This window comes from Manis pentadactyla, chromosome 5 (assembly GCF_030020395.1).
Source record: "Manis pentadactyla isolate mManPen7 chromosome 5, mManPen7.hap1, whole genome shotgun sequence".
Taxonomy (NCBI): domain Eukaryota; kingdom Metazoa; phylum Chordata; class Mammalia; order Pholidota; family Manidae; genus Manis; species Manis pentadactyla.
In genome coordinates, this window is record NC_080023.1 from 104,167,957 (window position 1) to 104,192,512 (window position 24,556).

General features: G+C 34.3%; 1 protein-coding gene across 4 annotated transcripts in view; it reads left to right on the top strand.

Annotated features, from left to right (window-relative positions):
• Window positions 1-24,556, top strand: part of BLTP1 (bridge-like lipid transfer protein family member 1) — a 216,933-nt gene that overhangs the window by 115,272 nt on the left and 77,105 nt on the right. For 3 of the 4 annotated variants that reach the window (XM_057502585.1, XM_057502588.1, XM_057502589.1), the window contains exons 43-53: window positions 79-298; window positions 724-882; window positions 2,582-2,757; window positions 4,390-4,565; window positions 8,914-9,620; window positions 10,053-10,298; window positions 10,755-10,848; window positions 13,646-13,696; window positions 16,723-16,929; window positions 18,345-18,583; window positions 22,824-23,068. In XM_057502585.1, coding sequence (XP_057358568.1) covers window positions 79-298; window positions 724-882; window positions 2,582-2,757; window positions 4,390-4,565; window positions 8,914-9,620; window positions 10,053-10,298; window positions 10,755-10,848; window positions 13,646-13,696; window positions 16,723-16,929; window positions 18,345-18,583; window positions 22,824-23,068 — 2,520 coding nt within the window. The remainder of the gene's footprint in view (window positions 1-78; window positions 299-723; window positions 883-2,581; window positions 2,758-4,389; window positions 4,566-8,913; window positions 9,621-10,052; window positions 10,299-10,754; window positions 10,849-13,645; window positions 13,697-16,722; window positions 16,930-18,344; window positions 18,584-22,823; window positions 23,069-24,556) is intronic. The other variant, XM_057502586.1, reaches the window with a different exon arrangement.

Genomic DNA, 24,556 nt, shown 5'->3' on the forward strand with positions numbered 1-24,556 from the left:
CAGCAGTAATAGTGATTGTAGTAATCAGCAGTCATTTTCACATACATGAGAGCAAGCCCTGTGTTGGTCCTTATGTAGGGCATTCACCCATATCATTCTCTGAGCTATACCAGTGGAGATACTGCCACAGATTCTCCGGTGCATGTTGGACGTGCTGGGATGCCAGTTAAGGAGAGTCCAAGGAAAGAGAGCCTACTCAGCTACCTGACTGGAAGCTTCCCAAGCTTGCACAACCTCCTGGAAGGGACTCCTCAAAGAGGCAGTGCAACTGTGAAAAGTAGCTCACTAACAAGAACAGGTATAGCCTCAATTTTGACAACTACAAGTTTACTTGTATGGGGGAATTTTAAAAACAAAAAGAGGACTTAAGTTTATTTAAATATGTACTTTGTTGGACGTATTTTGGGAAACTGTCCTGTGTGAAACTTGTTGGTGTTCATGCCCTTAGTTTGCATTTTTAAATTGCATCTTTGATGTTACTGTCAACGTAGGCATCGGATGGGATGTTGTCAAGGCAGCCAACAATGAGTTTGCCCCCATTATCATAAAAGTAAGTTATTTATTAATGCCATAAAAGGTAGATGCTAACAGTACCATGTACTGAGTTTGAAAACATCTGCAAAGACAGATAATCTAATCTGACTTTTCAAAAATAATTACATAAACCACATTTTCTCCTTAGTACATAAGTACATACTATACTAAGTAAAACTTTATTTTCAGGAAATACAGTGGCTACTGATATGTTATCTGAACACCCTTTGCTGTCTGAGCCATCATCTGTGAGTTTCTATAATTGGATGTCAAACGCTGTGGGTAATCGAGGCAGTGTGGTACAAGAATCTCCTGTTACAAAATCAGGACACAATAGTCTTCCGACAGGTATTGAGTTATCATGTTGTTTTGCTTAAGTATCTAAGGGGCACAAGTAAAGTTATAGAAAAATTATATTTTTCAGAGGATGGTCAAAAAATCTCAATCGCTTAAGTACTATTTATTTAGTGGAAATTTGCCCATTTATGAAATGCCTGTGATAGTGTTGCAATTGAGAGAACTGTAAGCAGTCACTTGGGTTCCTGTGAAAAGGCAACTATGTCAAATGTAATATTATATGTAATTTAAAGATTATGAAACTGCCATTGAATGTGGCTGGTTTAATTTCAAAACACCAAAAGGAGGTAAAGGAAAAAAATGTAAAGTATAATTGCAACATCATATACCTACAATGCAGAATATATTTTCAGTTTATCTGGAGTCCTCTGAGACTTGATAATTAGCATTCTTATACTTTCTATATTTACTGAAATATTTAAATCTAAAGGGTCCTAAGAGTAATAAAGTAAAATACTTGCCTTCAAGAGGAAAACAAATGAAGGCAATTTATTAATTTTAAAAGGATATGTATAAGATGCAATAAGACTAGCAGGGAATTCACAAAGAAGTTTTGGTGGCTATTTCCAGGAATGTTGAGTGGAGCCAGCCTTCATTTTCTTTTATTTTTTTATTTTTTATTTTTCAAATTTACTAGATGTGTGTATTATTTTCCTGTTAAAAAAAATGTATTTTACTGATGGACAGTGACTGCAATGGTATATGGGGGAGGACTCAGTAATAAGGGTGAATGTAATAACCACATTGTTTTTCTTGTGAAACCTTCATAAGAGTATATATCAATGATACCTTAATAAAAAATATGTATATTTTTAAAAAGAGTATGTGAAGTAGACTTTGATCCTAGTTACCAAAGTCAGCTAAAATTGAACTGTGAAACAGCTATTTGAATTGCTAGTATATTCTATTCAGACAGAAAATATGAAATTTATGAAATGTAGATGATATGTGACTACTCAGTCCTTTACTTTTTCCCTGGTGTGTGGGCCAGTTTTGAATCTGGAACTGATCCTAATTCTAATTGTGTGCTGGTTCTGACCACTCTCCTGTGGTGGAGGGACAGAAGGATGGTGCCTCCTCCAGCTCTTTGCACTTTCTGGTACTAGTCTCACTGCTACAAATAGTTTATAAATTTCAGGAGACCCGGAAGGAACATTTTCTCTGTGTCACAGGTCCTTTGCCTGGAAGTTAAAGGATAAAGGGAGTTGAGAGGGAAGAAATAGTGCCATTTCATTTTTGCTGCACTTTGGGAAAGCGTAGTTGGGAAGAAATGTATATGTGGGATTCTGTGACACCTGTGGCTTTTGGCCTGCTACCACTGCTTTGTGCAGCCCTACTACTACCTGTGACTCTGGTCCTCTGTGCAGAGCAGGTGGGATATCAAATGCTTTTCAGAGATCTTCCAGCCGTAAAATTCCGTATTTCGAACTCACTGGCTCTAGTACAGACTTCATATATGAGGATGATGTGATATTTTCTGAAAATTTAGTTTGATTTCATTGTTTATTTATAAGCCATATCTGTAAGTAACCTAAAATTGCTGGGGTTTTTTTGTTTGTTTGTTTTTCAGTTAAATGGTCTGGTAATACTACTACAATACAGGCTTCATAAATTTACTTTGCTCTACCCTTTAATGTTGTTTTTATTTCCTCATAATTTCTGTCTTATTCTTGAACATTTACTCTGTTAGGTGTTGCACCCAATCTTCCCACAATACCTTCAGCCTCAGATTTCAACACCGTCTTGTCTAGTGACCAGAATACTTTGGACGGAACACATTCTCAGCACAGCACTAGTCAGGATGATGTGGTGGGTGCAGAAGAAGCCAACCAAGGGTTTCCTGCGGTGCAGCTTGCTGACGCACAGGTGAGCCAGCCTGCTTTCCCCTAGGTGGAGTGACCTCTCATTAAGCAATACCTAGTTGGAATCATCACGTACTGCGTGTCTTGGAATTATAGTGTTAAGTCTTTTTTCTTTGCTTGTCAGCCCAAAGCCTATGTGCAAAAAAGGAAGAGCCTTTGAAAAGTACACTTGGTTAATTACAAATGCAAATTAGGCAGAAGAGTGGCATATAGTTAGATTGTCTGATATAGTAACTTCCTTGTTATTTGGAGGTACAGATTGGCTAAACATGACTAGAAAGTTAAATTTAATCATATCCTATCGTCTGTAGTCATACGTTCAGACTTTGAGCAATAGGAGGCACTGAAGATTTTAGAGTGGAAGAATAAAGTGACTGGAACCATACATGTAGAAATATTTGCATGGGTAGCAATGGGCTAAATGGATTGAAATAGAGAAATTATAGGTGAAAAGATAAGTTATTGAGATAGTTCACACAAGTAGCAAGGAAGTGAGGCTCTGAGCTTAGATGGTTGTGGCTTTGATAAAAAATACTGTGGAGGTCTCATTAATAGATAAAATTTGGAGAGCAAAATCCTTTGAAATGTACTTTTTAGTCTGAACAGAAGGCAAGTGGGAGAGTGGGACATGAGTATTAAGAGGTATTATTTTTTTCAGGATTAGAGAGACTCAAGCATATACAAACTTAAGAGGAATTAGGAAGTTCCTGACTGAAAAAAGAGAAAAGAAGGGTAAATTGATAGGACAAGATTCAGAAAGGGATGAGAAGTGTTGGACTTTGGAGTCATTTATAGAGAGAGGTCCTTTAGACATAAAAACTCTTGGGAATTTTTAGGAGGCAATAAGGACAGTTCACAACTATTCAGGTATGTTTGTAAATTGGTAGCTTCAGTTTTCTCTTACAGTAACAGGCAATCTGTATTGAGAAATGTGTCTGGCACTTTAATTTGCTTGAGATTTACTTCTCCAGTATACACTGGAATACTTTTTAGGGACTTCTCTTTTTTTTTCAGGGAGAACGGGAAAAGAAATATTTCTTGTTTTGTTTTGGCCTATTATATTAATTGTATTTATTAGCATTCAGGTCACATTTTTAGAGAAAACTATACTATTTTACATATAAAACCCTAAAATCCACAATCACAAATATTAACCAATACAGTAAAAAGCAGAGTAAGGTGATTTAGATATGTGTAAAGATTAGAGCAAACAGGAGTGGGAGAGCTCTCCACAGACTGCCAGAAAGATTGTCAAATGGTGCTGAGGTCCTAGTTAGAGTTTAGGTTACTGCTGGGGTACTACTAATGGATGCAATTATACCATTTCCTCTTACTGTCCTTAGTAGCTCAGCTTTAGGAGTAGAAGACTATTGATCCAAAGCAAACATAGTAAGAGAAATGAGGGATGAGATATAATATACCATTTAGGAAGTTGTTGAAACGAACTTTAAGCCAAGATTACAGGTGCTCAAAAAGACTGTTAAGTTTTAAGCAAAATTAGAGCTATATGTATTATATGAGACCTTTTATCTTTTTTGCTTCACAGTACAGTAATAATACATACTGAGGTAGGATAAGAACCACAGTAAATGGTAAATTAAAAGTTGAGCTAATATGAATGTGTTACGTCTTCTAGGTTGTTTTCAGACCTCTTCTGAGCCACACAGGGATCCAGTCCCAGGACACAATGCCACTCTGCTATCGAATGTATTTTGGAGAACACCTTTCATTTTCAGGGACTCTGGACTGCCTCAGAGCAGATATCGTGGATTCAGACACAGCCAAAGAGAGAAAAGGCAAAAGAGCAAGAAGGTGTCTTCTATTGTTATCATATTTATGTAAAACTTTGTACAAAGATTATAATACCTGTTTTTTAACTTTGCTTTCTTCTATTACTGAGAAAGTAATTTGATATCTTAGTGAGAAGGTAATTTCCATCTAACAAAAATAGTAGCCACATTTTCATAATACCCTGTTGATTTTCTGATAGGTTATGAGGCCTATTTTTAGGCATATTTTTGTTCCCTGCTAGCCTCATGTAGAAGGATCAGCCAAAGTAGTTACATTGATATATATATATTTGGAATTTATTTACTACAAAAGTTGAATTTTTATGATCATATAGATTGTAGTTTTATATATTATAATTTATTCCTAACCTCCTTTCTGAGTTAACTCGACTTAGAGCAACAGGTAGTATTTTCTATTAGGAACAGAGCAGAAGTCATATTGAGAGTATAGCCCTCAGAAACAAATACACAGGAATGCTAAATGTAGTGTGGTGAAAGTTAGCCATCTTTTACGGGGATTCTTTGTTTTCACGGATAGTTCTTCAGTGTCTTCCCTGTTTGAATAGCAAATAATATGCCCACCAGTAAGATGTGACCCATCTTCTGTGAACTTGGAATCTTTGGTGGGTAGATCTCGCTAAAGTATATAGGAATAGTGGAATATGGACACAGGTGGCATTTACGATTAGGTTTTGGCAACATTCTTGGTTTCATCCAATTTGTGGTTTTCCAGGGTGGTAAATTAAGAGTAAAATGCACATGTATTTAAGTGAAATAGTTTTCATTTGAAATATTATATTTAAAATTTAAATCAGTTTTTAAAAATTCAATGGCAATTATTTATAGAAAAATATATACCTTTCTCTTAATTTTGTTTCAAGTTTTATGTCTGAGGATTTCCTAATGACACAGGAACATGGAAATTGCATTGTGTGTTCCGTGGAATATAAGACAGTTCTTGCTTTTCATAATTGTGTGGTACCATAACAATGATCATGCAAGCTGAAACACTACAAAGGGACCTTAATGATTATTAAGATTAATGGGGAAAATTACTTATGTTTTGTGGTCTGGAAAAATGTTTGTCAAAACATTAAAAACTTTCTTACTGTTTATAAGTGTATAGGGAATAGGAAAATGAAAATACAGTAAAACTAGTATTTAGTATATTGTAGTGAAAACATTAGAAACATTGAGAATGAGTGTTCTAAACTCATCAAAGGGTAGTTTGAATAGTGCTTGCTCTAAGTCGAGTTAACTCAGAAACATCATGAAACTTAAAATACAGAATAAGCATCTTTTCTGTGCCTTGACAAAATGTTATACTCTGTTCTAACTATTGATCAGTTTCCAACATTTTTCACTTTCAATGTCATGAAGTATCTTCATGAGTTCCTTTTACAGGGGTATGTGTTTTATTGCTGTTTATCATGCTCTGCAGATACTGCATTTTTCACAAACTGAAGATCTGTGCAACCCTGTGTTGTGCAAGTCAAGCAGTGCCATTTTTCCAACACCATTTGCTCACTTCATGTCTCTGTGTCACATTTTGGTAATTCTTGCAACATTTCAAACTTTTTGTTATTACATTTACTATAGTGATCTGTGATCATTGATTACAACTTGCTGAAAGTTTAATGATGTTTAGCATTTTTTAGCAGTGAGGTATTTTTTAACTAAGGTCTGTCCATTTTCTTTTTAGACATAATGCTACTGCATACTTAACAGACTACAGTATTAGTATAAACACAACTTTTACATGCATTAGGGAACCAAAAATTCATTTGGCTTTCCTGCAATACTTGTTTCATTGCGGTTGTCTGGAATCAAACCCATAGTATCTTTGAGGTATGCCTGTACTCTGAAATTTTTTACTGGCCTCACTTTCTTTGGAATATCTGTGACCTTTTTGTCACAACCATTTTCTTCTTTATGCCAGTAACTTTGTCTTCACTGGGTTCCTCTGGTTGCTTATCTAGAGTTTCTAGAGCAGTGGAAGTGTCAACATTTCCCCAGTCAGCCATTTCTTATATAACTCTGTTTACTTAATTGAATTAACCAACAGTATTATCATTTTAGTTTTGTTGCTGAGTTTTTATCTTTGCTGTCCAGTTCCCTCTTTTGATTATCCACTTTTGGAAACTGCCATGCAGGTTTATCACGAGGAGGCAACACAACTACCTGCTTTATTGTCTGTGCGTGAAATGAATAACAAATGTGTATTAACCAATCCCTGACAGACTCTGGCAGAAGGAATGTGATTAGTCAGTGATCATGATATACATCTGTTACTTAGTGATTTGTGGACTGAAAAGCTATCAGCAAGTTTATACTTTAGGCAGTTATTCACAGTAAATTTTAGTTAAAAATTTAAACCATGTTGTTGGGGGACTGGTGTTACTAAACTAAATCATGTTAGCTGAAATCCATTCACACTGATATTAAATGTGGACACCAAAACATTAATACTTACTTATACTCCCTGATTAGAGTTAAAAGCTCTGAGTTTAACTTGTGTTTTTATTTGCAATAGCTAACCATATAAATATATATTTTAAAATGTAGTAAATGTTTGTATATATATACATGCATATAGTATATGTATCATACATATAATGAGCTTAATACATAATTCGATTTTTATAGGTATGAGGTTACAGTCTACTCATTGACTTACTAAATGCTGTATGGTAATGCCACAAAGCAGACCCTCCTCTGATGACACTTTTTATGTTCCCAGAGAGTTTCTTTGAGTGACTTGAACTTACTGCCTTTGGTCTAGCCAAACTTAACACTCCTTTTAATTTTTCTACTATTACACAAACTTTGAGTTCTCTACAGTCTTATTTGTAGCCTACGGTTCAGTTTTCTCAGATCTCCTGTAATTCCACTTTAGCTCATTTATTTGGAGACCTTTGTCACATCACACTTTTCCTGGTACTGAATTTCAGTTGTGTCTGGGCATTTTTTGTAGCACATTGTTCATTCTGCTAATTATTGTACATTACTATTGGGTTACAGTTTCTTGTATAAACATATACAACTCTCCTAGACTATAAAGCCATGAGAGTTATTTAATCATTTATCATAGCATCCTGCATGTAGTAAGTCCTCACAAATATTAGTTCCTTTCATCTTTCTTATCTCCAGTCAAGATAGTTGAATATATTAGGGACTTAATAGTTACTTAAAAATTTTAATTATAACATTGGCTCCAGAGTGCCAATGTCTGTTCTTTACCTGTCAGGCCACTTTTGCTTTAAATGATTACTTCATTATATATCCAGATTTTTCCCCTCTTTCATTTGAATCTCCTCTTTTTAAGACTTTCTTGTCTCCCTTACATGTTTTCAAGTCTTGTTTTTGCATGGACTATTTTAATCTCTTTTGAGTCTTCTCTCTCCTGTTAATTCTCAAAATCCAGTTTTTCCTTCTCCAACTGCATGCTTATCATTGATTATAGGCTTCCTTTGAGCTTACGCATTTTCATAAATTATACTACAAAGTGGGATTTTCCTTATTAAATAAGAAATACTAGCATTCATTAAGGAATTAGTCCCTAATTATAAATTCTTTAAGATAAATTGAGAACACCAAAGTTGCTTCTGTTTTTTTTTTTTCCTCAACAGAAAATAACCTGTTTTTAATTTGACCTGTATGGCTACATATTCACATTTACATGGATGAAGGGGAAAAAAAATACTTTTCCATAATTTTGATGTTGAGGGTTATTACTGGTAATTGGTTTATGGAAATCTGAGACATTTTGGCTTTCTAATATTAAATTCACTATACTATTCATACAAGAAAATTTGTAGATAAGCAAAAAGATTTACCAAAATTATTTTTATAAAGATTTTGGATTTTCTGTGCACTTTTAATTTTGTCTCAATTACCTTCCTCACCACTTTCAAATTATGCCAGCAGGCAATATTTATAGCCATTCGAATTATATAAAATGTAATGAAATTAACTATGTAATCCATATATTTAACAGAGGGGAGAGGATGGTTAACGGAGGTATCCTAATTGACCATAGTTGACTTTAAATTCTAGCACCATTGGAGTGTACCATCTGATGGCAAGAAAAGCCATTTTCTCACTTAACTGAAATCATTTATGTAAGTCCACTTAGTTTTTGACTAGTCAGTTATAGATTGAGATCAAGAAGGAAGACTTGAGGTCTAGTTTCCAATTTATAAAAGGTTGGCTTACTGAAAAAGCATATTCTAGTTCAATTTCTTAGAATTGTTTTAAATGGCTTATAGTATACTTCACCTTGGAGATTATTTCACTGATAAATTGCTAAAGATTATCTGGTTCTGGGGAAAAGGAAATAACTGTGTCCTTTTTTTCCCCCACATTTTTAGGCAAGGCCATATGAATCTTCCTCCACTTGAATTCAAACCAGCATTAATGTTGGAAACCTTCAGCCTCAGTGCTGTTGTAATGGAGAAGTCGGTGTGCACCCCTCAGAACTCTGCCAGTGCTCTTTCTTTTCATGATCTCAATAAGCGTTACTATAATACCTTTCACTGCAACTTTACTATTTCCTGTCAGTCAATAAGCCAGCATGTAGATATGGCTTTGGTTCGTCTTATTCATCAGTTTAGTACAATGATAGATGACATCAAAGCAACTCAGACTGACATTAAACTTAGCAGGTACACAGCTGGATCAGCTTCCCCAACACCGACCTTCAAAACCAGAAAACATCGGGACTTTCGTTCCTCTGACTTCAGCCGCAGTTCTAGAGGAAGTCTTAATGGCGGCAACAGAGTAAATAATGCAAAGAACAAACGGACCAACAATGAGAATAACAAAAAGGAATCTCGAAACAAAAATTCATTAGGCAGATCTGAAAGAAGAACTTCAAAAGTGTCTAGGAAAGGTTCCAAAGATGTGGTGGATCATATGACTATTCACATGGATGACTCAGACTCAATTACAGTGTCAGAACAAAGTGAGCCTTCAGCTGAGTGCTGGCAGAACATGTATAAATTGCTGAACTTCTATTCACTCATCTCTGATCCAACAGGAATATTGGAAAAGTCTTCAGAAACATTTGGACCAGCAGGTAGTGGATATTTTTATATTTCTAAAGTTTCTCTTCAGAACAGTAGTAATACTAAGAAAGACAGTAAGGTGTTCATCATGTTTTTGTAATCGTATAAGTGGATTATTGAAATGAAGAACAATTGACAATCACCCAGGTTGGGAAATAGCAATGGCTATCAGGTATTCTTCCACCCCATTCCCCATCCTTCCTAACCCTTACTCAGTATGGTGTTAGAGAATTCAGACAGACCTGCTTTCAAATACCTGTTTACTTTCAGTGTGACCATGGGAAAATGTTAAGAATATTTTTTAAAATGGCTTTGGCAGAGAAAAGAAGGAAGAGGGCTGTCTTAGGATGTGAAGGAAAGAAAGGTTCTTCCTTGATGTTTAGAGTGTCCTCATTTTTGCAGTTTTTATGCCTAAACTCATATATTTTCATTTACTTACAAAGGAGTTCGGAGCCCAACAGAGGCAACCTGTAAAGTTGTGTTTGAAAATGAGCAAGATAGTAACAGTCTGACTAAGACGCAGAGGAAACGGAGCTTGGTAACTTCTGAACCTCAGCACGTTACTCTAATAGTGTTTGGGATTGGCATGGTGAACCGCACACACCTGGAGGCCGACATTGGTGGCCTAACAATGGAATCAGAACTGAAGAGGATCCATGGCAGTTTTACACTTAAGGAAAAAATGAAAGGTATGATGGTGTTCTCATAGAGCAGTACTGCTTTTCTGAAGAAAGCCAGTGCCATGGCTCCCAAATTCCTACTTTGCAGTTTTTCTTCAGAAAATGGAACTTCCTGTTTATATGGATCAAGAGTGCTAGTTTACAGATTTTTTCCTATTTATTTTTTTAATTTTCCAAGTTTTCTTCACTAAGTATTCTGAGATTTAAAGTGTCATTAGGCTATTGAATGCCTTAGTCTTCATTCATGCATGAATGGCATGTTAAATTGTATATTTAGCATTCTTTCAATTTTGACATATAGTCTGTATTTATATATGAAATAGAAAGTAGCTCTGAATAGTTTAAATTTTATCATAACTTTAAAATTATCCTTTGTAGCTGAATGTAGGAATGAACTGCAATTATAATACAAAATGCAATTTTCTCATTTCCTGAATTCATATAATTATTTTTTTCACACTTAAGATGTTTTACATCAGAAGATGACTGAGACATGTGCCACTGCTCATATTGGTGGTGTTAATATTGTGCTGCTTGAAGGGATTACACCAAATATACAGTAAGTGTGTCAACTTTTCTTTTTTTCTTAAGCTTGTTTGTTAAAGTTTTGTAGGAAACTTAAAATTGATTGGATGAATCCTATACCTGCTGAGTTTTGAGGTTTATATACATAATGTTCTCAGATACTGTGATTTGTCATTAAGAATATCACCAAATGAAATTTTTCAGAAACATTTTTTCCCTTCCTAAAATTGGTTTATTAACTCCCTTCCCCTGCTGAAAAACGGACTCCCAGTACATAGTAAGATTGTGAAACAAGAAAAATGATTACAGTGCATATAAGTTAAACATAAAAGATAGAATAGATCACATAATTCAAATAGTTAAGTAAAATAAATTTATAGTCAATATACACTCTTAATTTTATGTTAGGTAGTCATTACCAGTATTCATGCTGGGTTTCAAAACTTTCTTGTGCCATTTTTTTCTTTTACCGATTTTAACAGTGCAGCCTGAAACCTTTCTAATAGTATAGGTAAACTTTTTACAGAAAGATACACCATGTCATTTTTCTTTTGACTTTCCTGTTACTTTTTTTTTATAAATTCTGCTCTTATTACTGTTCAGAATTGTTCTGATAATGGTTACCTTTAAACATGACATTCATATCACTAATCTATTATCAATACATTTAACCATTGACTTTGTTCATTAATTTATAAGTATATGCCTTCATGTCTGATTTCCTTTAAGTGGAGCAGTGTGTTTTTTCATTACAACAATAATAGTATTCACAACAGTAATACAACTCCTTTTGAGTTCCCGGACCGATTCCAATGCGTGTGTGTGTGTGTGTGTGTGTGTGTGTGTGTGTGTGTGTGTGTGTGTGTAGAGGAGGGGGTCTTCCAATGCACAACACTGACCAATTCTCAAACACCAGCAGGGTGTCCGAGAGCTCAACTCATTTCTGACGCTATCTGCCCAGAGACAGTACCAAATACCCCACCATAAGCCCTCCATCCTGCAAGATAGCCCTTCATGCCCCACTTGACACCAGTCTCAAGCCCCAGGCAGTTCCCTGTGCTTCTGACCAACCAGCTACAGATTGGAGGTTCTGACAACCTCCCCCTCTGAGGTTCGTAAATTTGATGGAGGGGCTCACAAAACTCAGGAAAACTCGTTTACTATTTTAATAAAGGGATACCATAAAGGATACAAGTTAACAGCCAGATGAAGAGATGCATAGGGCAAGGAGTGTCTATCCTTGTGGAGTTTGGGACCTGGCTCAGTGACATGTGGAAGCTTTCTAGTTCCTCAAGAACGAAAGCTCTCTCATACAGAGAAGCAGGATCCAGGAGAGTGATAAGCTCTTCTCAGGGATTTTGTGAGGGCTTCATTGCATGGTCATGATTGACTAAATCATTGGCCATTGGCTGATTCAGCCTCCAGCCCCTGCCCTTGGGCTGGGGGGTGGGGCAGTCCAAAGGTATCTCATTAACATCACAAGACACCCATTTCACCTTTAAGATTCTGCAGTGTTCTCAGGAACTGTGGATGAAGACCAACCTGGAAAATACATATTTGGTCATCTGAATGACCAAATATGTATTCTTATGACTCATTATATCTCAAGCAGTTTTATGTTGTAACTACAAAGTGTGTTATGATAATTTGGGTCGGATCTTCATAATTTTCTGTTTATTATTATTATAACTAGTTAATGGTCTACAATCATCCTATAAAACATCTATCATGCTAAATACCAACTGAATAGTGGATTGGTTCAGCCTTATGGGAGTTAAATATCAGTCATAGATTAACTTGACCCATTACATAACTATTCATATTTTAAGCATAAACGATATGAAAGCTGTCTTGGGGAATATTTATTGAAACGGATGTTTGTCTCACTGTATAGTTTGACCTATAATCTGGAACCAAAGAGTGTATTTCATTATAGGTGCCTGAATGGTGTATATCGCATTTCCTAGGCAGTCTTTTGAAGGAACAGGCAATTCCATCAGTTACTTGTAAGAAACAAGATCTTTCCTTTTATTCAGTATGGGAGAAGTGGTATAATAATGTCACAGTTGCAATCTTAACAAGTACATCATATGAACCAGGAGCCTCACTAGATTATTTTATTTAATCCTCACCGCAGTGCTATGAACTGGGGTGGTTTTACCCCCACATTACAGAGCAGTCTATTGAGATTAAGAAAGATCAAAGCTTAAATGTTTAAAATGCTTAAAATTGTACTTTGGAAAGAGTTGCCTGACCATTCTACCTGACCATGCTGCTTCTCAGACCTTGGGTTCCATCATCCCTTTGTTGACTTTAAATTTAAAGTACCATGGTTACTTTAACCTATTCAGAAAGCAAAACAAATTTCTTTAGATGTCCCATGTGTTTTATTTACTCTGTCCTCTAGGACCTCTTATCTCTATTATCTACTCTCTCAAGAAAAGGGCTTCAAAGGTTTCTAAACTTGTAAAACATAGTATTTATAAAACAGATTTTTATATAAGTATTACATAGTTAATATTTCTTGCCTTAACAAAAAAACCCAAGCCAAGATCCCCTAACTTTTTATTTGAAAAGTAAAAGTTATTAATTACTCACTGCCAAACTCTAGTGATATTAAGACTTTCTGGGTTTATTCTTTGGCTTTTCATTTCCAATTCAATTAAAAGGAAATGGAAGTCAAAATAATTGAAAACGTTCTTTGAGGGAAAACTTTAAAAGTGGGAAATAAAAGTTTTCCAGATGATTGGTCATGTTGTAACTAATTTATGCATGAATGTTTACTTGCTTACTTTTTCTTTCCTTGCTTTCTCTTGAATCTTCACCTGTAGACTGGAGGATTTTCCTACATCTCCTACAAGCACAGCCAAACAAGAGTTTCTGTATGTCATATTACTCTTTTTCATGGGCTTTATGATTAACATAGTATTGAATAGTTTTAAAGAAATATTTAGATTATCTGAATGGCTATGAATGTATGTAGTCATTATTTTGTAGCTTTTATATAGACCCTCTTATAGATTAAAGCTACTGGTATTCAAGGAAAGCACACAGGTAAGGGTCTCGTTTTTGGCACTTCATACCTTGCTTTATTCTGAAAGACTGTGACACTATATAGTTTTTTTGCCTTTATTTTCCCCCTTTTGTGGTTGTCTAGCAACATTGATCGTGTGGCATATGTACTTTTTTTGCTTGTTTTTTTTTTTTAACACCTGTTACCTTACAAAATTTATCACAAATCTTTGTTAATGTTTGATGTGGTAATAGAAGCTAGAAAGTTTCACTTTGCAGAAGAACTTTTACTAATTGCCAAAATAATTATTAAAATACTAATAGATGAATATATCTATGTATCTCAACCTTACAATTCCATTTTTAAGATGGGGAGTGTTCATTGCTCTATTGGTAGATTTTATGTATGGCTTTTACTATGTGAACTTTTTTATTTTGAGTGGCTTGATTTGACCCATGTACGTCTAATATTTCGTGACGGTGAGCTATACTACTATAGTGCTATATTTAAATATTCATCATATGAGTTGTTACCCCCATGACAAATTAATATCTTACTTAGCATTGGTTATTTCTTTGAACATTTTCTATAAAATTTGAATATACTGAATAAGTAGATGAATTTACATTATATTCCATGCTGGTAAAATTATGATACTTGGTGAGATTTGTTTGTGTCTCAATAAAAAACCATAGACAAAATGTCATCAATTAATAGCCCTTTGGGATTATCTGTGATATGTATCACTTCATCAGCCAACTAGAAGTACTAAAAAGAATAAATGCACTAATATTAAATTAGAGAATTAATTATTTTCTGGAAAACACCCTTCTTCCATATTAGTGTCATCTTAACAGGTACAGAAAATAATACCTGGTTCTACTAATCATAGTAGCTAGAGAAGAATTAAAGTAAAATTACAGATAACTCATAATTGTATCATAAAATGTTTAATTCCTCATTCTGGGTCTCCTTACATCTTTAACATGTGCAATTTGACAAGAGTTAGTCAAATATCGTCTACAGTTTCTGGCTCAGGGTAGGACTATCATGTTGTTCAACCCCAAGTAACACCTCTCACAATGGTGAGCATCATTTACATAGACTCCTGTTGTGAATGGTGCCCTCTGAAGTTGGGCAGCACAGAGCCCCTGAAGTCCTCAACATTACAATTTCCGCTGGGAATACCACAGTAGGATCTGTAGTAGGAGAGCAATCAGCCCAATTAGCTTTCCATTTGGACTTTGGGTATATAACTGAAAATCCAGTGTTGGGTATGTGCTTTTGTAATCTAAAGTGGTATGTAAGCAGATATATGTAGATTTTAAAGGTAAAACAATGAGGTAGGTGTAGAATTTCTTGACTGTCATAATGAGACAGACTTCCTTGTAAATGTATGTTTCATTTCATTCAATATATGGATGCTATTCACAAGTAGAAAGCCATTTGCATTTTAGCGCCATCTGAGTGTTCTGGCTCATGCTGAAATTGAATTTAAAATGAAATTCATTTATGACAAATAGTAGCTTTATTTATTATACTATTTAAGATAAGGTACAAAATTGAGTAACTAGTTAGCATCCCAGAATCTACCCTCATGTTGGCTAGACCAAGTCCATAGATTGCTTTTTTTTTTTCTTTTTCTAGTCACTGGTAGTCTCTGAGAAATGGTTGCCTTTGTGGAAGAAAGCAATATAGTTTTTTAGTAATCATTTTTTAATTTTATGTAATACCTGGATTTCACTGTCTATAAAGAATCAAGACCTCTGATAAAGCCACTGTCATACCTCTCAAGGTTAATTCTAATTGAAGTTAAATGTAATGAATTAATTCTTTAAGTCCTTGAGATTATAAATAAATTCTTCATGAATCTTACACAACCTAAGTAGAGATAAATGTATGTGAACTGACATGTAGTTAATATGAAATTTGCATTCTGTGTGTTGTTTAGCTAAATCTATTTATTGTCAAGAATCCTTTGCCCATTTGAAAGATAATTTATGTTAGAAGCTATCCTTTTACTATCTGGGCCTTTAATGATACAGTTCATTGACATGAACCTTTTCATTGTATGTCAAGACTGCTTCATCATGGCCTCTACATACATGACTTATCACATGCTATCTGTGGAATTTCACAGTTGTATCAAGAGTCATTGTGCTATGCTTGTTTCTGCTCATTCATTTCACAAAGTTCAGATTGTGCCTATCTCTGAGTATGTCTACATGTTCAAGGCCCTGTTCTAGGCATTGGAAAGAGAGAACGAGAAACCAAGAAGGATAATATCTCTCTGCCTTAATATCTGTACCTGTAAAGCTTACCAATTTTTAACTAAGTAATAGTCATTATGAATTGGATTTTTATCATTCTTTGCCACTTGTTGAAAATAAATAATGGAAAATGCAATTTAAATTTATTCCTTATGTTAGATGATTGTCAGGCTAATTTATTTGACTGATTAGATTTTAAGAAATATAGTATTTTTTTCTTTCATAGTCTATGTCTGTGCTTTCTTAGTGGTTGTACAGATTTGTAAAGTAAGTTGGAGAAGAAAAGAGGAGTTCTGAATGGGGAAAAGAATAAAAATGAAATTTTGTGTGTTGTATATGTGCAATATGTCAGTGTTCATTCTTTTACGTACATGTGAGCACATACATTTTTTTTCTGAAAAGTCTTTATTAAAGAAATAGAATCATAGTATAAAGAGTATAAACTAAGTGTATTTCAGTATTTTTGGAAAACATTATTTCTTTAACATATGATTTAAAGGCATGAGAAATCTTAAGTCATTTAGTTCATTGAATGATTTAAAGGCATTTGTCTTGTTCTCAAAACACTTTTTCAAAATTTCTCTTTATGTAGCTATATTTCAATGGTCCTTCTTTCTTCTAATAGAACTGTAGTGAAATGCAGTATTGCCAAGTCCCAAGCCCTCTACAGTGCCCAGAGAGGACTGAAGACTAATAATGCTGCTGTGTTCAAAGTAGGGGCTATCAGCATCAACATTCCCCAGCACCCTGCCACCTTACATAGCATGATGGTTCGAAGTTCTCATCAGTTATCCAAACAGATCTCAGATCTCATCAGACAACCTTCTACAGTGTAAGTTAATTCTTCAAGTTCTGTGATTCTGTATAATACTTTAGATCATTCTTTGCTATGTTAAAAATCGTTTGGAGGAAGACAGAGGGTTACATCTAAATATTGACCATTTTGGACTATGGGGCAGGTGGAAAGTAGTCAAACATGATCATCAAGAACCATGTTGTATATAAATACTATGTTACAGATACATTGTCACTGTTCCATATTGCATCAGTGAAGCCTAAGAGATCCTAGAGATTTGTGGACATCATAATAGGTACTAATAAAAAGCAAACTGACAAATTCTAGGACAATTATTGTTTACTTTCAACTCATCAAAATTTATTACTGCAGAGGTTTAAATATTACAGTGGCTGTTTATGTCCCATGTATGTTTTTGTGCATGAAATTATGTACATGGTTCAAAACAGGAAGTGATTGTGCCACACAGACATTTTAAAGGGCAGTGAATTGATCCTTTGCACATTTATTCCATGTCTATAACCCTTGTTCATGGGTCTGCATTACTCAGCTTTGTTCATGGTCTCCAAAGCTATAACAACTGATTAACTAATAAAAATCTGATAGGTAAAAGGTAAAAAGTTTGTTTTTTTATGTTTTATTTTTCTTGTCCTACAAGGTAAAAAAAAACTGTCTTTTGACAATGTCCTGAAACAGTGATTTTTCCCAATTACTCCATCTAGATCGTAATTCTGATGTAATACTAATTAATGTCTGGTTGATTTTGTAGTAACAATTTAAATATGTTTCTCCTATTGATGGAATATGGAATTGATAATGTGTACATGAGCTTTAGTTTTAAGATACTCTAAGGAGTTTTTTCATATTATAATGTATTGGCAATAGAGTGTAGTAGCTGAAAAATAAGAGAGTCTGATTGACCGAGTTCAAATCCTGGCTTCACCACTTTCTAGCTATGCTTACTCATTTGTAAAGTGGAGATAAGTAGTACCTACCCAAAGGGCTTGTGAAATAAATGAATAAATGCTAACAAACACATGAAGCCCTAAGAACACTACCTGGCACATAGTATGCTCTCAAATTATTAGTGTTGGTGTTATTATTATTAATAGTGGTAGTAACAATCTTAAACAATAGAGTACATAATGGTTAAGTCATGGAATTTGGAATCAGGCAAACCTGAATTTAAACTCCAATTTCACATTAATGATATGCATGGCCTTGGCAGTATAATATTCCAGTTTATATTATGATTATTTCTTGTTTACTTTTGTAGATCATCATTTCTCAATGGCTTGTTTAGGAAGCCTTAATATGATCTGGTATTGGAAAAGTAAACATCTGCTTACAGTTTATTTTTGCTAATTTTCATGATGAACTCCAGTGATTTTTATACAGTCAAATGGTAACTGTTCTAATTGTCTTTTTTAAATTACTTTTTTGCTTTATAGCCCACAGCCTGTAAAAGAAGACATTGCAACACCCCTCCCTTCTGAAAAAACCCCGACAAGTGTTAATCAAACTCCTATTGAAACAAATGAATTTCCTCAGCTACCAGAAGGTTTAGAGAAGAAACCTATTGTTCTTAAATTCAGTGCCATGTTAGACGGTATTGCCATTGGAGCAGCACTTTTACCATCTCTGAAAGCAGAATACAAGATGGGAAGAATGAGAAGTCATGGAATGACAGGTAACATTGAATTTTGAATTCAGTCTCTTATTAAAGTTTATGATTGGTTTGAGAAATTAGTATTATTTTGATGTCAAGGTTAACTTGGTTTTATAAGATGAAAATTTAAATAATTTTAATCAGAACACTTGTATTTCATTAGTGATACTCTTCAATCAAGTGAAACACCATCTTGAATGACCAGCATGAAGCCTGCTCTTATTTGAATGCTCAAGAGTTACTCAACTATTGCGGCCGTTTCCAATTTAAACTTGAGGAGGTTTTATGTCTGTTAGGTTCTTAGAGCCTAAATAACTTGGTTAATTTTCACACTGAGTACATTTAGCTCAAATCAGAGGTAATTTGACTACTTCAAAATAGCTACTTCTGTAAGGTTTTATGATCCTTATATAGTCTTTCCAATAATTCTTTGCTGTTATATTATGAAAAGTATTACTATACAAATGTGTGTACACAGTTTAAAGAATGATAGGAACTGTGAACTCACCAACCCATTACATGATTAAGAATTAAAACATTATCAGTACTTTTAAGGCTCCTTCAAGGAATATTATCACTACCAGGTGATACTCCCCTTTACTGCTCAAGGAGTAAACACCCTCATGATTTTGTAGTGTACAGTCCTTTGCTTTTCTTATAGTTTTACTGCATGTGTATCTATTTATAACTGACTTAAAGTTTGCCATTGCTTGTTTTGAACTTTATACGGAATCCCACTGATGTATTTTTTAAACTGGGAAATTTTGTGCTGTAGATTTTGTTTGAGATTCATCTGTATTCATTCATGTATCTGATTCATTCATTTTTCACTGAAATATAATAATCTCTTAAATAATTTTATTACAATCTGTCCATTTTCTTATTGATGGAATTTCAGCTCATTTTACTTTTTTGCTATTACAGTTTTCATATATATCTCCTGGTACACACGTGTAAGAGTTTATCCAGGATATTTACTTAGGAATGATTTGACTAGACTGTAAGGTAAATGCATCTTCAGTTTCCCCAGGCAATGCAAAAAGTGTTTTCCAAAGTGCTTGTGTCTACAAGCAATTACTCTTCCATTGTATTTGATACGAGTTCCCCTTGTTCCACATCCTCGTCAACACTTGGTATTTTCTGACTGCTAAATTTTTGCTTATTTGGTAAATGTGGAATGGTATCTCATTGTGGTCATTATTAATGAAGCTAAATATTTTTATGTGATTAAGGGACCTTATGTTTTCTTATTTGAAGTATGTGTTGATGGTTCTTGTTGCCCATTCTAGCATTGACTCATTCATATTTTTCTTGGTTAACAGGAATTCTTTCAATGTTTTGTATATTAAACCTTTGATGTTACATGTTTAACATATATTGTCACAGAGTCAGGCTTATTTCACTTTGTTGTCTTTTCATTAACAGAAATTCTTAATGTAATTGAATTTAGCAATATTTTCCTGTATGATGTGTATTTTTATATCTTAAATCCTCTTCCCAGGATCATGAAGATATCTCTTATGTTTTCTGTTCCATGCTTTGCAGTTTTGCTTTTCATATTAAAGTACTTAATCTTTGTGACATTGATTATTCTTTTTTCTTAATACGGTGTGGAGTGGTATGACCAGATATCTTAGAAAGACTTACTAACGAATCTGCTCTTTTTTCATTGATACATAATCCAGTTCTGTCACCTGTTAAGTGTTTATGTGGGATCTGTTTCAAAGTTCCCAATCATGTCTTCTGGTTCTATGTGCACCAGTACCATAGTGCCACCTGACTTTTCCTTTTTTAGGAGTTGTCCTGGTCATTTGTGATTCTTTGTTCCTTCATACACATTTTAAAATCAACTTGTCAAGTTCCCTGAAAAACCCTGTATACATTTTATATGAATTTATTAAGTCATTAGATTTTCTTGAGGAGACTTGACACTATTGATTGATAATGAGAACTGATAAAATATTTAACCTTCCTATTCTTGAATATGTCTATTTCTCTGTCTCTTTAGGTCACCTTCAGTGTTTTTCTACCAAGTTTAAAATTTTTCCTCTTAAGGGTTTTGTGCACCTGTTGCAAGATAAATTTATTTACCCAGACAGCTTATGTTGCTGTAGTAGTTATTACAAATGATATATTTTATAAAACAGCACCTTTCTAAACTGGTGTCTTATGTACAAATATGCTTGATCTTTTTAATGTTAATATTATTTTCAGCAACCATATTCAACTATTTTATTATTGTTAATAAGATTCTTTGGTGTTTCCTAAGTAGATATTCATACCATGTGCAAATAATACTTTTGTTTCTTCCTCAGTCTTTATGCCTTTTTATTTTTTTTCTTGTCACAGTGTTCACTAAAAGGCATATTGTCACATCCTTGTCTTGTTCTCATTTTTTAGAATCAGTATTTCACCAATGAATGTGATGTTTCTTGCTAGGTTCCCTTTTCAGATTAAGAAAACTAAAATGCTGAGTTTCCATGAAGAATAGTTGAGGAATATCATCAAATACTTTTTTCTGCATCTGTTGAAATTAGCATGTTTTTTCTCCTTTATTCTGTTAATGTGATAAATTATGTTAATTTAAAAATCACTCACATACGTATATATATGAATATGTACATGCATCTATTCACATATATATGGTTATGTGTGTCTTATTCCTAGCATTTTCTTTATTGAGAGGGATTTTTCTGAACATCCAGATCTTTTTATTACCAGAAAGAGAAGCACTCTAAAGTGATTTTCCAGAATTGGCAGAGCTAGAGTACTGGGCTTCAGATATTGAGCTGACGTTAAGCTAGGCTTATCTTGGCCATTTATTCAGGGCATCCATGGAACACAAGAGTCAACCACAGCAGCAAGTAAAAAACCAACACGCATTTTAGAACTGGGAAGGTACAAATCTTTAGGAGCAAAGTTAATGTACTATCAAATTGCCAAACAGATAAGAACACATAATTCTTCTTGCAATTAAGGCAAGGGATAATAAAAATAGTGAAAGAATGACTGCATTAGTGATAAGAGATGACCTGAGGCCAAGGGTCACTTCAGTCTTGTGTTTTTATTTGTTGTTGCTGGAGTAGTAATAGTAGTGGTAGTTACTTTGGTAGCCAGTCCTCACTCCCTGCAGCCTGGGAACCTTAGTTAGTGAGTCGGCCTCGTTAAAGTACTGAGTGAGATGAGATCAGAGCAGTTGTGACCTGTCTGGCCATCATTCACAGTTGCATCATTTGGTGAAAGAGCATTTTTCTGTTTATGGATAAGCCATTGCTGGTGTATACATTAGTATGTACTGAGTGAATACAAAAATGGGGAATATAGGTGACCTTTAAATAGCATTTTGAAAAAAAGGAAAATTATTTCTGGCACAAGGGAGAACACTAGGAATACACAATAAATTATAATATATAGGCTGGCAAAATAAGCTATTTAATGATGTTTGGAGAGAATTGGTAATGTACAGAACAGTATCAGTAGATTTTCTTGGTTGGAAAGGAGCATGGCATATACATTACACAGTATATGTAATGGACAACAACAGACCTTGATTTCAATAAGATTTCTACCACTTCTTAGTATTCTCATAAATAGCTGGAGAAACATGGCCTGAATAATAGTATATATTTTGTACTTACAACTCTTTGAACAGCTACATGGCATATTATTGATTTAAGTGTTTAAAACCAACAGTAGATTTAGTAAGTAAACAAAAACTTACACCATCCTTATTTGGTATATGGTCCCATTAATAACTGTTGTTAAGGTCAAAGATACATGTGTTTGTATAATTTTTTACTTGATGAATGTTTTCAGTAGGTGCAATTTAATTGATTTTTAATTTCAGTATTTCCTCCCACACTGAATAAGAATCATTTGTCAACTGCCAACCACTCTTTTTTTTTTTTGCACTTAACTAATTTCTCTTGTCATGTCTCTCTTCTGTAATAAGGGCAATTCCTTTCTGTTCCACCATCTATGAAATAAGAACATTTGTAGCTGTTTCACTAGCATGTAACATGATGTTAAGCACCTAATGGACTTTCTGGCTTAATAATACTGACTAACTGACTCTATAGTTATCATGAATATATTTAAAAATTGGATTTATTTTATAAGCAAATTTAAAATACCCTTTTTATATCTTTCAGGTTTGGGGATATGCATACAATTTTCTTAGATACCATTTTTTGAACAAATTAAGGAATAAATGAGTGAATGAGCACCTGAAAAAACAAATAACTTTTCTTATTTCTTACAGGTGCACAGACCAGGTTCACATTTGAGTTGCCAAATCACAGATTGCGTTTTACTTCAAAAGTTTCTGCCACAGATATGTCAACCATTCCTCCTTCTGCCAGCCTTAACCTTCCTCCTGTTACCATGTCGGGGAAATATATAATGGAAGAGCATGACAGTTACTCAGATCAGGTGTGGAGTATAGATGAACTGCCTTCTAAACAAGGGTACTATTTACAAGGAAATTATCTACGTTGTGTGGCAGAAGTAAGCTTACTTTTTAATTTTCTTACGCTTAGTTATTTAGGATTCTTCAAACTTCAGGTGTACCAAAATATGTAGTGATCCAAACTTTTAAGACAAAACAGTAAGTCATTTATTTTTATAGAATTCTATACCAAATATATTGTATGGATGTATATGTGCATGTAGGTGTGTGTTGCCCTATAGTTTTGTTTAAACATGCCTTGTGTTTTTTTTAACCAGTTATCTTTTAGTTCATATTTCTTACATCAGGTTTCACATCCTTCTCTGCAGTAGTTTCATGATTCGTTTGGTTATAAAAAGCTAATAGCACTTAACATTTGAAATGTGCTTTATACACACCAATTCGTATAATCCTTAAAGCTATCCCAGGAGGTAGATACATTCACATTTTATAAGTGAAGAAACTGAGCCTTTAGGAGGTTATATGATTCAGCCAGGTACACATAATTATTAACTATCTAGAGGTCACATAGATAAAATAATTAGAGTCAGATTGACAGACTAACTTCTTTATGAAAGAAAGTTGAAAACCAGCATTGTTTTCTCACTTTATATCTGTATAACTATCACAAGTTTAAAAAGCATTTGGAGCTTCTGTACAGCAGAGCACACCATCAGTACAACAAAAAGACATCCTACAGTATGGGAGAATATATTCATAAATGACAGATCCGATAAGGGGTTGACATACAAATTATATAAAGAGCTCACAAACAAAAAGCAAATAAGCCAATTAAAAAACAAACAAACAACAAACAAAAAGAAACAAACAGACAACAAACAAAAAGCAAATAAGCCAATTAAAAAATGGGCAGAGGAGCTGAACAGACACTTCTCCAAAGAAGAAATTCAGATGGCCAACAGGCACGTGAAAAGATGCTCCACATCCCTAATCATCAGAGAAATGCAAATTAAAACCGCAGTGAGATATCACCTCACATCAGTTAGGATGACCAACATTCAAAAGACAAACAACAACAAATGTTGGCGAGGATGTGGAGAAAGGGGAATCCTCCTACACTACTGGTGGGAATGTAAAGTAGTTCAACCATTGTGGAAAGCAGTATGGAGGTTCCTCAAAATAGAAATACCATTTTGACCCAGAAATTCCACTCCTAGGAATTTGCCCTAAGAATGCAGGAGCCCAGTTTGAGAAAGATATATGCACCCCTATGTTTATCTCAGCACTATTCACAATAGCCAAGAAATGGAAGCAGCCTAAGTGTCCATCAATAGATGAATGGATAAAGAAGATGTGGTGCATATACACAATGGAATACTATTAAGCCATAATAAGAAAACAGATCCTACTATTTGCAACAACATGGATGGAACTAAAGGGTATTATGCTCAGTGAAATAAGCCAGGCAGAAAAAGACAAGTATCAAATGATTTCACTCATATGTGGATTATAAGAACAAACCAAAAACTGAAGGAACAAAACAGCAGCAGATTCCCAGAACCCAAGAATGGACTAACAGTTACCAA